The 13,762-nt window shown below is 46.4% G+C and overlaps 1 protein-coding gene and 1 long non-coding RNA gene across 2 annotated transcripts; one reads left to right on the top strand and one right to left on the bottom strand.

Moving 5' to 3' along the window:
* The first annotated feature begins 472 nt into the window (after positions 1 to 472).
* MOB3C (MOB kinase activator 3C) lies at positions 473 to 12,570 on the top strand. The gene is made up of 4 exons (XM_072127951.1): positions 473 to 628; positions 2,246 to 2,704; positions 5,226 to 5,428; positions 11,196 to 12,570. Exons 2-4 carry the CDS (start codon positions 2,287 to 2,289, stop codon positions 11,223 to 11,225), a joined length of 651 nt encoding a protein of 216 aa, XP_071984052.1. The 5' UTR covers positions 473 to 628; positions 2,246 to 2,286; the 3' UTR covers positions 11,226 to 12,570.
* On the bottom strand, positions 2,739 to 13,651 carry LOC140104417 (uncharacterized). Its single transcript, XR_011850314.1, has 2 exons — positions 13,606 to 13,651; positions 2,739 to 5,632 (listed from the first exon to the last, which is right to left on the bottom strand). It is a non-coding gene; the product is annotated as an uncharacterized lncRNA (long non-coding RNA).
* Between the last annotated feature and the right edge of the window lie 111 nt (positions 13,652 to 13,762).

Raw genomic sequence — 13,762 nt, forward strand, 5'->3', positions numbered from 1 at the left:
TGTTTAAAATCTTTACTTGAAATCCAATCAAAATGATTGAATATAAAATACACCTCCATGGTACACACCTACCATATATAAACTATAGCTGTCCACAATGGCAGCTCATGTCAGAAGCGTAGGCAGCCATGGACATCTCTGATGGTTGCGCATAGTGGATGAGCGAAGGACATAGTCCCTCCTGTGGTCCCCATTCATTAATTTAAGGCAGAGTATACAATATTTAATCGATCCGTATGAGAGAAATGTCCCTCTGCTTCTACTACTGCCAACCTGTGATCTTCTGGGAGTGGTAGGTCTATGACCTGGTCCTATCTTCTGTGTCTTCTCACATCCTGGTGGTCCTGGGCTTCTGTAAGAGGGCGGTGAAGCCATTTTCCATCCCTCTGGTTGAATTTGGTTACCGTCATTGTGTGCAGTGTGTGAGGCGGGTGCAGGGGGTTTGCATTGTGTGATCAGGATCTGACTCACTCACACAAGTTATTACAAGAGTCAGGATGTGACATCACCGGAGGAGCAGAGCTCTGGCTGTTTTGTGCGTCGTCGACAACTCTCGGAACTGGAAGGTTTATGGATCTTCAGAAGCCATCACCTTCTCCACTAAGAAGGAGCAGCTCCTACTACCCGGGTAATGAGGGTGGGGAGGGGGTGACACTTTTCAGGAGGTTTATTGGGAGGCTCCAGCTGGTGGGGAAAGATTCCTACAGGACTTAACTTTCCACTAGAATAAGGGCGGGCATGGATGCCTCCTGCTACAGATCAGCACAGATTAGGGAGGTCTTCAATCATTGCCCCCCCTCCTCTATCAGCAGAAGCTTGTGTCGTCAGGTTCTTCTTGGAAAGCTTCTTCCTCGTCCACTGAAAACTTTTCTTAAAAAATGTCTAGTTTTTCTGACTTGATAAAGACTCTTTAGCAGAAAAAAAGGTGTTCACGTACTAATACAAGTGTTTCTTGCTGCTGGTACGTGACCTCTATGATGTCCGTCACCAAAGGGGGTGGATACTGACCTGTGGTTCTGCTCAGAAAGCATCGGATTAAGACTAGACATCACACAGGACTGTCAGGTAGAGCAGGATCCTGAGGAGACATCACACAGGACTGTCCGGTAGCGCAGGATCCAGACGAGACATCACACAGGACTGTCAGGTAGCGCAGGGTCCAGACGAGACATCACACAGGACTGTCAGGTAGCGCAGGATCCAGACGAGACATCACACAGGACTGTCAGGTAGCGCAGGATCCAGACGAGACATCACACAGGACTGTCAGGTAGCGCAGGATCCAGACGAGACATCACACAGGACTGTCAGGTAGCGCAGGATCCAGACGAGACATCACACAGGACTGTCAGGTAGCGCAGGATCCAGACGAGACATCACACAGGACTGTCAGGTAGCGCAGGATCCAGACGAGACATCACACAGGACTGTCAGGTAGCGCAGGATCCAGACGAGACATCACACAGGACTGTCAGGTAGCGCAGGATCCAGACGAGACATTACACAGGACTGTCAGGTAGCACAGGATCCAGACGAGACATCACACAGGACTGTCAGGTAGAGCAGGATCCAGACGAGACATCACACAGGACTGTCAGGTAGCGCAGGATCCAGACGAGACATCACACAGGACTGTCAGGTAGTGCAGGATCCAGATGAGACATCACACAGGACTGTCAGGTAGAGCATGATCCAGACGAGACATCACACAGGACTGTCAGGTAGAGCATGATCCAGACGGGACATCACACAGGACTATCAGGTAGCACAGGCACCAGACGAGACATCACACAGGACTGTCAGGTAGCGCAGGATCCAGACGGGACATCACACAGGACTATCAGGTAGCACAGGATCCAGACGAGACATCACGGAGGACTATCAGGTAGCACAGGATCCAGACGAGACATCACGGAGGACTATCAGGTAGCACAGGATCCAGACGAGACATCACGGAGGACTATCAGGTAGCGCAGGATCCAGACGAGACATCACGGAGGACTATCAGGTAGCACAGGATCCAGACGAGACATCACGGAGGACTATCAGGTAGCACAGGATCCAGACGAGACATCACGGAGGACTATCAGGTAGCGCAGGCTGCAGTGGTACGGGTCTCTCACTGCTGCTTCCCTTGACCCCATAATTTTTCTTTGATGTTATATAATGAGTTACATAAGTGTTATTCTCTCTTATTATGGTGAAGGTCTCAGCAGACTCTTCATTTTCCTTCTTCTTCTTGTAGATTATCTGCTGTGATCTGCATGACAGAGCGGGGCAGACATCATGGCATTGTGCCTCACCCAGGTCTTTAACAAAGACAGAACATTTCGTCCAAGGAAGAGATTCGAGCCTGGAACTCAACGGTTTGAGCTCTATAAAAAAGCACAGGCCTCTCTGAAGTCAGGCCTAGATCTGAGGAGTGTGGTGCAGCTTCCCCCCGGAGAGAACATCAATGACTGGATAGCTGTGAATGTCGTCGACTTCTTTAACAGGATAAACCTAATTTATGGGACAATGTCTGAGTTCTGCACGGAGAGGATTTGTCCTATCATGTCAGGTGGACTCAAGTATGAATACAGGTGGCAAGACGAGCACAAGTACAAGAAGCCTACAAAGGTATCTGCTCCGCTCTACATGAACTTGCTAATGGACTGGATAGAAACATTAATAAATAATGAAGACATATTCCCAACCACAACCGGTGAGTCAGCTCCACTTTGGGTCTCTGCACCATGAAAGGTGAATGTGCTGGGTACATGGGCAGGGTAAGATCGGCAGATCCGAGATCCATACAGTTCTTCGGAGAAGTCTACAGGCTGCAGTCACTCCTCCTCTTCGTATTTTTGGAATCCCAATGAATCTAGTAGAGCCACCTCCGCCAAAGTCACCCTCCCCACACGTGCCCATGCTTGGTCCCAAAGTTGGATGCCTAGAGGTTTGACAAGTGTCTTCTGTTGTTCAACTACAACAGACAATATAGTGGAACCATGATATAGAGATATGTGGTGGATTCTCTGTCAGTGACCTCCAGGGTTAGGGACATGCTGGCTGGTCCCTCCTCAGCTGCTCTGTGGGAATGGAGGCCTCATAGTTTCCTCTCATTTGTTATGTGGAAGTCACAGATCTTGTGGCCGCAGGGCAGGATATCCTGTCAGGCAGCAGCTTTCTTCACTGCTCTACGCAGACAACACGCAGCAGCTGGATAGTCCTATCTATGTGTGTCCCCATCCTGGAAACACCATATCTGCAGCCATAGTCCTTTTGTGGCCTTTGAAGACTAGATGACGCATGTACACAGCAATAACCAGTCACTACATTTAGATAGTTGCTTTGTTGGTGGTTATTATTCAGGAGTTACACTTTTGAGCACTTTAGGCATGACTATAGTCTACATAGTGCTACACGGTCCATGCAATGCACGGATTCCAGGAGGTGCAGGAAGCCGAGATAGAGTTGCCCACACAACCTCCCGTAAGGCACAACACTCAGCCACAACCCTGAATGGCTAAAAGTCCCCTTACACAAGTCTCAGTGAAACAGAGCCTTATCGGTACAGTAGGCTGCCACCAACTCTCCTTTGATCTAAACCCGGTCCATAACGGGAGTTATATAGAGTCAGAAGACAACCCAGGTAACATATTTATAACTGAGACATGGACACGGGGATTCAAGGATCGGGATAAAAGTGAACCTGCCACCTGGAATGTGAATTTTAAATGGTGACCGGTTCCAATATCCTAGGCTTAGTCAGCATTCTGAATCATTTTAGGAGTATAAATAAGTTTAATTCACATTACCTGCCCTAGGGGGCAGCCACAGCCTGTGTGTACCTGTGTCTGTCTCCTCTCATCTAGCACCCTCCCCCTTCCAACTTCCTGTCATGTGCATTGAACAGGCAGAGGATCGAGGGGGTGGTGTAAAGTGGAGGAAGAATACACAAGGAAACACAGGCTGCAGCTGTCCCCTCCCTCGCCTCCCACCTCTGGGACTCACCACATGCTACTGGCCCAGGAAATCTTTTTAAATCAGCATAGCATAGGCTATTGGAACCTGTTATCAGATAAAAATGACATTCCTGGTGACAGGTTCGCTTTAAGGGCCCACTAGACAAAACAATGTACACAATAGAGATATATAGTTAACAGAGTACAAGCGGAGCACTACAAGCATAAGCAATTCAGAGAGTCAGTAAACTGGTGCTGGTCAACGGAGATACTGTAGATTACCACGCTTGACGATTCCCTGCTCTTGGTGTGATGATAATATCTCCCAGCAAAAAAACAATGGGCAAAAGATGTGACTTGCTTATATTAAAAGCATAGACTCCCCCGAGGTGGCTCTACAGAACATCCCACCCAGATCAGAACCTTGGATGAATTATAACTTCTCAATGGGAGTTCATAAGATTATGGTTATGGTCCTATCAGACCCATCCGGCCCTCCATTGTATGTTGTCCCACATACTATGCTCCTATTGATAGTTATACGTATGTCCTTTTCCAAAGCTGCCAGAACAAACTGAGTCCCAGTAGCATGTGCGTCCCTGTGCCCTGATACCAAATATATGCTTGGCTTCTGGTTGGGATGGACCATGAATCCATAAATGGTATATTGGTTTGTGTCCCCTAGGCCTTTGAAGTTATGCCTCCTAGAGAGGTAATTAAGCCATTCAAGATAAGGCTGGGTGGTGGGGATAGTAGGGACATGTGTGATGCACTGATGCACAAGACAAAACCTGACACATGTCCCCCCCGATGATATTTCTATATCTTCGTCACAGTTCATCATTAGATACTAATGCATCATACAGAAGAGAATATACTCATCATATTAGAGAACACTCACCAGCCATCACATCATAAGAGCCCACCAGGGACCCCATGTCCAACCTTCAGAAACCTGCACTCCTGTAGTCAGGCTTCATCTTCTTTCACCATCCTGGGATACTTAAGTCATCCTTTGGTCATTTCCTTGTAGACTTAATTTTAAGTCTACAGTAGTGTAAGACGACCCGTCTCATCATTGGTTCTTGGACCCCCCCCAAATTCTGCCTCTTCTCATTGGATACTGGACACATTTATAAAAACTAAGCATCTACCAGGTCTTTGTTTCTGCACGTATGTATGGACTCTTAGCAGGAGATAGTCTGTAGGTGTCTTGGACCTCATTGAGTTTTGTTCTGTTCCAGTTCTTTCTCTTATCATTCTGTGTTTATATTGCAGGGATACCCTTTCCAAAAAACTTCCAGCAAGTCTGCACCAAGATCCTGACACGGTTATTTCGTGTCTTTGTACACGTGTACATCCATCACTTTGATGGGATCATTAGTGTGGGAGCCGAGGCTCATGTCAACACCTGCTACAAGCACTTTTACTACTTCATTACAGAGTTCAGCCTTGTGGATCATCGAGAGCTTGAACCACTGGTAAGAGACGTCAGCCGAGATACTCGGTTGTACCTTGTTCACTGGTGAGACAGAAATACTTGGGTATGTACCACGTCTGTAGTTATAAGTGATTAGGATGTGGCCCGTATCCAGGGAACATGGACCTGTATCAGTAGCAGCTTCATCACAACCAGGACCGGAAGCAGTGGATGTAGTGGCCACAACCAGTTCTTGTTTCTCTACCTACAAAATGTATAAATACAAAAGACACAAAACTTAAGAAGCACAAGTTAAAGGAGGACAATCTATTTTTAAGGGGTTGTCCACTTTACTTCATATTTTGTGTAATGTGGGTGTAAGTCTGGGGGGGGGGCAGGATATTGTTACTGCCGTGGTCGGTGCAGGCAGCAATCCAGGCACATAACCTGTTAAGTGCCACATCCAACGCGACCACGGCACCTGACTTACCATCCCACGGTTGCCACGATCTTGGATGAGACTTGTAGGTTGCTGTGTGTAATGATCTCTTAAGGCCAGCAGATGGCAGGCTATTAGAAATCAGCACTAAAATTGCCAAATACTGCTACACAGTAGTACAGGCAGTCCCCTACTTAAGAACACCCGACTTACAGACGACCCCTAGTTACAAACAGACCTCTGGATGTTGGTAATTTAGTGTACTTCAGCCTTAGGCTACAATAAACAGCTGTAACAGGTATCACAGGTGTCTGTAATTAAGATTTATTGTTAATCCTGGTTCTGATGACAACCCAACATTTTTAAAATCCAATTGTCACAGAGACCCAAAAAATTTTGCCTGGAGCTACAATTATAAAGTATACAGTTCCGACTTACATACAAATTCAACTTAAGAACAAACCTGCAAAACCTATACTGTATGTAACCCGAGGACTGCCTGTATTTCAGTTTATAGTATTATCAATCATACCCTGCACGGTTACAGAACACTGGAGGGTCTTAAATAATGGTTAAATTTATTTTTTTAAATAAAAAAATAAAATAAAATAAAACAAATGTAAAAAAAAAAAGGTAAAAGAGTTAAATCACCCCCCTTTCCCTTCACACAATTAACAAGCCCTAACACATCTCTGTAATCGTAAAAAAAAAAAAAGTTATTCCTTTTGGAATGAGAGGAGTAAAAAACAAACGCAAAAACGAAAAAGGGCCGAGTCCTGTAAGGGTTAATATAGTTCATGTTTCAGGTCGTGGATGCTTGTGATTGTAATCTGTTATGGATGTAAGTTGTTATCTATTTTTTTATCTGATCTGAGGATCGAAATAATAATTTCCTCATTGGGGTTAGTTTCGATTTGTCGTAGAGAAAGACGCTTGTGTCTTCTCTCCGGGTTCTCCGGCTGTGGAGACCACGCCTGCTCCTGCCACGTGTCACAGAGAGAGACACTCATTGCCCTCGGTCGTTATCAGGTTAAAACAAAAACACACGGTCAGCGATTGGGTCAACAAAAAGTTTACTTTGAGGCCTGGGACAGTGACGTGTGAGCAGCTGCATGTATCACACGTGACCCGCTCTATCAGACGCACACAGATAACCACGACATGACTTTCTTTTCCCACTCATTCTGCGTAGTTTTACATTTTCTGCAAGCAATCTTCCCATTTTTGGGGTTATTATGGGGTCAAATTGGGGGTCATTAGGGGTCAAATTTATAATCATTAGGTCATCGCCGGGTTAAAGTGAACCTGTTATCAGAAATGTATTTTTGGCTGCTGACAGGTTCCAATAGTCCCAGGATACAATGATCAGTTGTGACTGTTATCGCAGGCGTCTGCAATTAAGCTTTATTGATACTCCTGGGTCTTATGACAATCCAACATTTTTAAATTCCGATTGTCACAGAGACCCAAAAAATTTAGTTTGGAGCTACAATAACAAAATATACAATTCCGACTTACATAGAAATCCAACTTAAGAACAAACCCATAGAACCTTCTTGTACGTAACTTGGGGACTTTGGGCTCCGAGTCTCGCCTCTGGCACGTATGCTGTAAGGTAGACACCATTGACCTTAGGCTGCATTCACACTGCAGTTGCCCGCCGTACCGTACCGGGCAACGGCAGCGCACGGGGAGAGGAGGAGGAGGTGAGCCCAGCTCACCCCCGCCCCACTCCACAGGAAGATATGGCGCACGGCGAAAGCTAGGACATGTCCTATTTTTTTCCGGGGTACGGAGCGGTACGGTGCCGCACTGTACCTCTCCCGTAGGGCGCCGTGCGCCCATTGCCGTCTATAGGGGACGTATATCGGCCGTATATACGTCCCCCATCCGGTCATGTGAATGTAGCCTAAGTTAGGAGGACAACATGACAGATGGAGCTCACATGATCCGTCACAGAAATCTTCTATGCAGATGTTTGGATGGCAGCCAAACATCTCTAGAGAAGTTGGATTGCAGTCAGCTCTGGGATGATGCAGGAACACTCATAGGGGGTTATTTATTATCAGGTTTTAGAGTTTTTTTTGGCATAAAAATGTTTTTTTTTTTTAAGTCATTTTTTTTAGGACTTTTTAGTGCTATAAAGTCACACAGGACTATTTCCACCACTTCATTATTCTGGCATAAACATATTACTGTTAGTAGAAAGCCACATTCATGACATTCACGCACAATGGGGCACATTTACTTACCCGGTCCATTCACGATCCCGCGGCACATTGTCCAACATGGATTTGGAACTTGCGGGATTCACAAAGGTTGTGCGCCCGATAGCCACTAGGTGTCGCTACTGCGTTGAAGTCCGCCGGAGTTCACCTTTTGTGTTCTGGTGTATGTGAATGCTATTCTTGCAACACAATTTTTTTTTTAAATTCTGTGTTTTTTCCAAATCCGTCGGGCTCTCCGACGGCCATGCCCCCCCCATTTCTGTTGCGTGAAAGCCAGCACCAATGCGCCACAATTCGATCGCGTGCTGCAAAATCCCGGGGCAATTCGCCGCAAATCGGAAATATTCGGGAAACCCGACGAAAATGCACGATTCAGACCCTTAGTAAATGAGCCCCAGTGACTCTCGTCAGGGTTATCGTATGTGCTGAATGTGATGGTCAGTGGAGCTACAAAGACAGACATAGAAGGGCTTATGGAGTCAGAGCCCGATGGGGGGGGCACGGGTAGCGCTAAACGGCATGAGAACATTGGGAATATATGTCTGGATCGACCTAGTCAGGGACGGCGACCTAGTTGCTGGACTTATTCAAGGTGCTTAAGAGGTTAAGTCAGACCAAGGGAGAGACAGAGTTGAGCTGTAGCCACGTGGATGGGAGCGTGTGGTAGAGAAGGGGCGGAAGCTGGAATCTGTAACAGAGGAATGATTGATTTCGACAGGTGGGAGCAGGAACAAGCCTGGTGCATATTGCAGTGACAGGTAGATCTATGTGAGTGGACTGAAGCTGAAGTATAGTAATTACTGCCCAGAGCTGCTAGCATGGTGGAACAGCCTGACCAGAGACGTTCTGAGGCACTAACACACATATACATTATTGTGTACTCACCTGAGGACATATTTCATTTTTAGAAACACATAGAACAGAAGTCATATAGTAAAAGAGATAAGGTTTCAAAGTCAGAGAGGATACAAGCCAGGTGAGGGGGTTATACACAGGAGAGGACACAAGCCATGTGAGGGGGTTATATACAGGAGAGGACACAAGCCATGTGAGGGGGTTATATACAGGAGAGGACACAAGCCATGTGAGGGGGTTATATACAGGAGAGGACACAAGCCATGTGAGGGGGTTATATACAGGAGAGGATACAAGCCATGTGAGGGGGTTATATACAGGAGAAGATACAAGCCATGTGAGGGGGTTATATACAGGAGAGAACACAAGCCATGTGAGGGGGTTATATACAGGAGAGGACACAGACCATGTGAGGGGGTTATATACAGGAGAGGACACAAGCCATGTGAGGGGGTTATATACAGGAGAGGACACAAGCCATGTGAGGGGGTTATATACAGGAGAGGACACAAGCCATGTGAGGGGTTATATACAGGGGAGGATACAAGCCATGTGAGGAGGTTATATACAGGAGAGGATACAAGCCATGTGAGGGGGTTATATACAGGAGAGGACACAGACCATGTGAGGGGGTTATATACAGGAGAGGACACAAGCCATGTGAGGGGTTATATACAGGGGAGGATACAAGCCATGTGAGGAGGTTATATACAGGAGAGGACACAAGCCATGTGAGGGGGTTATATACAGGAGAGGATACAAGCCATGTGAGGGGTTATATACAGGAGAGGATACAAGCCATGTGAGGGGTTATATACAGGAGAGGATACAAGCCATGTGAGGGGGTTATATACAGGAGAGGATACAAGCCATGTGAGGGGGTTATATACAGGAGAGGATACAAGCCATGTGAGGGGGTTATATACAGGAGAGGATACAAGCCATGTGAGGAGGTTATATACAGGGGAGGATACAAGCCATGTGAGGGGTTATATACATTAGTGCAAACAAGCCATGTGAGGGGGTTATATACAGGAGAGAACACAAGCCATGTGAGGGGGTTATATACAGGAGAGAACACAAGCCATGTGAGGGGGTTATATACAGGAGAGGACACAGACCATGTGAGGGGGTTATATACAGGAGAGGACACAAGCCATGTGAGGGGGTTATATACAGGAGAGGACACAAGGTAGATCTATGTGAGTGGACTGAAGCTGAAGTATAGTAATTACTGCCCAGAGCTGCTAGCATGGTGGAACAGCCTGACCAGAGACGTGTGAGGGGTTATATACAGGGGAGGATACAAGCCATGTGAGGAGGTTATATACAGGAGAGAACACAAGCCATGTGAGGGGGTTATATACAGGAGAGGATACAAGCCATGTGAGGGGGTTATATACAGGAGAGGATACAAGCCATGTGAGGGGTTATATACAGGAGAGTATACAAGCCATGTGAGGGGGTTATATACAGGAGAGGATACAAGCCATGTGAGGGGGTTATATACAGGAGAGGACACAAGTCACGTGAGGGGTTATATACAGGAGAGGATACAAGCCATGTGAGGGGTTATATACAGGAGAGGATACAAGCCATGTGAGGGGTTATATACAGGAGAGGATACAAGCCATGTGAGGGGTTATATACAGGAGAGGATACAAGCCATGTGAGGGGTTATATACAGGAGAGGATACAAGCCATGTGAGGGGGTTATATACAGGAGAGGATACAAGCCATGTGAGGGGTTATATACAGGAGAGGATACAAGCCATGTGAGGGGGTTATATACAGGAGAGGATACAAGCCATATGAAGGGGTTATATACAGGAGAGGATACAAGCCATGTGAGGGGTTATATACAGGAGAGGATACAAGCCATGTGAGGGGTTATATACAGGAGAGAACACAAGCCATGTGAGGGGGTTATATACAGGAGGGGATACAAGCCATGTGAGGGGTTATATACAGGAGAGGATACAAGCCATGTGAGGGGTTATATACAGGAGAGGATACAAGCCATGTGAGGGGGTTATATACAGGAGAGGATACATATAACCCCCATGTGAGGGGGTTATATCATGTACTTCTGTTTAGGGGGTATTTAGTTCTCCTCTTCTGTATGATTCTGTACTGTTGTATTCCTTGTATTGTGCTCTTATACACTCATCATCCTGTTATGTTGGTGTATGGTGCATATTAACCTTCTCTGTGTAAGAATTCATGGTATTATGCCCTCTTTCTCTTTTTATCCTTTCATTTATTCCATGTCATTCTTATTTTGGTTTTTACTTTTGTTTCCGTAGAGAGAAATGACAGAGAGAATCTGCCACTGATACCAGAGATACCACAATCTGCCAGATTCCAGATATCATACATGGAACATCCAATGTGAATTTCAGAAGGGGGTCAATACCTATAATGTTAAGAGATGCTGGTAAATTTGTTGGTGGCCCATCAATCCCAACTTCCATAAAATGGGCAAAAAAAAACAGCAAAAAACTTCTACATTAGCAGTCAATTTCCAGGTATATTTCCAGGCTCTGGGATCAGCCTTGGAGTACAGTAGTATGGCCTCTTCCAGGACAAATGTATTGGACAGGACAATTGGACCACAGTAGGTTCTTGATATGGAGTAAAAGTACAAACCCCTTTGGTTTCTACTTATATTTTGGATTACTTTTGTAGCACAACAATATCATTTCAGTTCAACAACAGGAAAGTATTAGAATGTTTGGATCTTCCTGTATCTGACACTTTTTGCCCATGGACTTATATGTGATAATATGAGCCTTCCGGGATCCATTTCAATAATCATTAATGGTTGGGAGACGCGATGGCACAGAATCACAGTAACTTATGATGCGGGACCTATGTTTCTGTATAAGGTTATCTTGCAAGTCCTTCTAGTGACACATATGCAGTTCCTCCTGCATGGACCTTATAGAGAGTAATAAATATTATGAGGCTCATTTACTAAGGGTCCGTCGGACGCATTTTCGTTTTGGGATTTCAATTTTGGGCTGAATAGCCCCGGGATTTTGGTGCATCGGCACCGGCTTTCACGCAAAATCAGGGGGCGTGGCCGTTGGACAACCCGACGGATTCGGACAAACCGCGGAATTTAAAAAAGGAAATGTGTCGCAAGATCAAGCACCAGGAAGAAGCAGGTGAACTCCGAAGGACCTCAGCCCAGGAGCGACAGATGCAGGAACACGGGCGCACAATCTTCCTGAATCGCACCGGACCCGAATCGTCGTCAGACAACGCACCACGGGATCACGACAGGACCGGGTAAGTAAATCTTCCCCTATGTGTGGGGCATCGTACACTTCCTGCTGGGTGAAGAGATATTTGTTCCATGGTGTGGAGACCGTCTCAGAATTGCTGTGGTATCTATGGACAGAAGATGTGGTGCTTATGGATGGACACTGCACCCTCTACGTGTATTTTTGGTTATAGTCTGTGGAAGGAATCAGTGTGGGGAATATGTATTCCGAAACAGAAACAAAGTAACTGTGCAGATAAAACCTTTTTCTCCAAATATTAGCCCCTCACTTGCATTAATACAAAGGTGGACATGGACATCTAGCACTGTACAGCACAAAGATCTCATCCTCCAGAAGGAAAACTCTTCTTTATGAATATACAGTCTTTAATAAAAAAAAAAAAAAAAAAAAATGCATCTGTCAAGCCACCGATGTTGTATCTTTATCTGAGACTTAATAAAGTTTTCCTTGAATGGCAAAAAAAAAAAAAAAAAAAAAAAATGCCATCAGCTTGTGCGTGTAGCCGCTGTTATGCCGTCACCTCAGTTGCTGTCAGTCGCGCAGTCCCAAGTAGCGCGCACGCACCTCAGTTGCTGTCAGTCGCGCAGTCCCACGTAGCGCGCACGCACCTCAGTTGCTGTCAGTCGCGCAGTCCCACGTAGCGCGCACGCACCTCAGTTCCTGTCAGCCGCGCAGTCCCACGTCGCATACACCTCAGTTCCTGTCAGCCGTGCAGTCCCATGTAAGAAACACCTCAGTTCCTGTCAGCCGTGCAGTCCCATGTAAGAAACACCTCAGTTCCTGTCAGCCGTGCAGTCCCATGTAAGAAACACCTCAGTTCCTGTCAGCCGTGCAGTCCCATGTAAGAAACACCTCAGTTCCTGTCAGCCGTGCAGTCCCATGTAAGAAACACCTCAGTTCCTGTCAGCCGTGCAGTCCCATGTAAGAAACACCTCAGTTCCTGTCAGCCGTGCAGTCCCATGTAAGAAACACCTCAGTTCCTGTCAGCCGTGCAGTCCCATGTAAGAAACACCTCAGTTCCTGTCAGCCGTGCAGTCCCATGTAAGAAACACCTCAGTTCCTGTCAGCCGTGCAGTCCCATGTAAGAAACACCTCAGTTCCTGTCAGTCGCGCAGTCCCATGTAAGAAACACCTCAGTTCCTGTCAGCCGTGCAGTCCCATGTAAGAAACACCTCAGTTCCTATTAACCGCGCAGTCTCACGTAACATACATCTCTTGCATCAGCTATTGCTGTCTGGCCACCTCCATACACATGGACACACTGTCCTGAAGACAGACATTACAGCTGCTCCACTTCCATGACACTTCTTATAACTACCCGGAGCGAGTCCATCCCAGACGCTACCGCCTACCGCGCTAGAAGTAAGAAGTAGCGCACGTCCCCATTACCCTCTGACACATATTCCCGCCATTTCCCTCCTCTTACATGGAGGTTACATCACTTCCGGTCTGCATATGCCTCACACCTGAACTATGAACTGAGCGCAGGAATGACAAGGGGTGGAGCCACTCATCTGAGAGGGCGGGGAATCACAGGGAGACGCTGGCTAATCACAACACAGGAGGGAAGGACCTCGAAAAAA

Source organism: Engystomops pustulosus, chromosome 10 (assembly GCF_040894005.1).
Source record: "Engystomops pustulosus chromosome 10, aEngPut4.maternal, whole genome shotgun sequence".
Taxonomy (NCBI): Eukaryota; Metazoa; Chordata; class Amphibia; order Anura; family Leptodactylidae; genus Engystomops; species Engystomops pustulosus.

Coding starts and splice junctions, on each gene's coding strand:
- MOB3C (XM_072127951.1), top strand. CDS start 2,287: ATGGCATTGTGCCTCACCCAGGTCTTTAACAAAGACAGAACATTTCGT. Junction 2,705..5,225: donor CATATTCCCAACCACAACCG/GTGAGTCAGCTC, acceptor TTTATATTGCAG/GGATACCCTTTCCAAAAAAC. Junction 5,429..11,195: donor ATCGAGAGCTTGAACCACTG/GTAAGAGACGTC, acceptor TTGTTTCCGTAG/AGAGAAATGACAGAGAGAAT.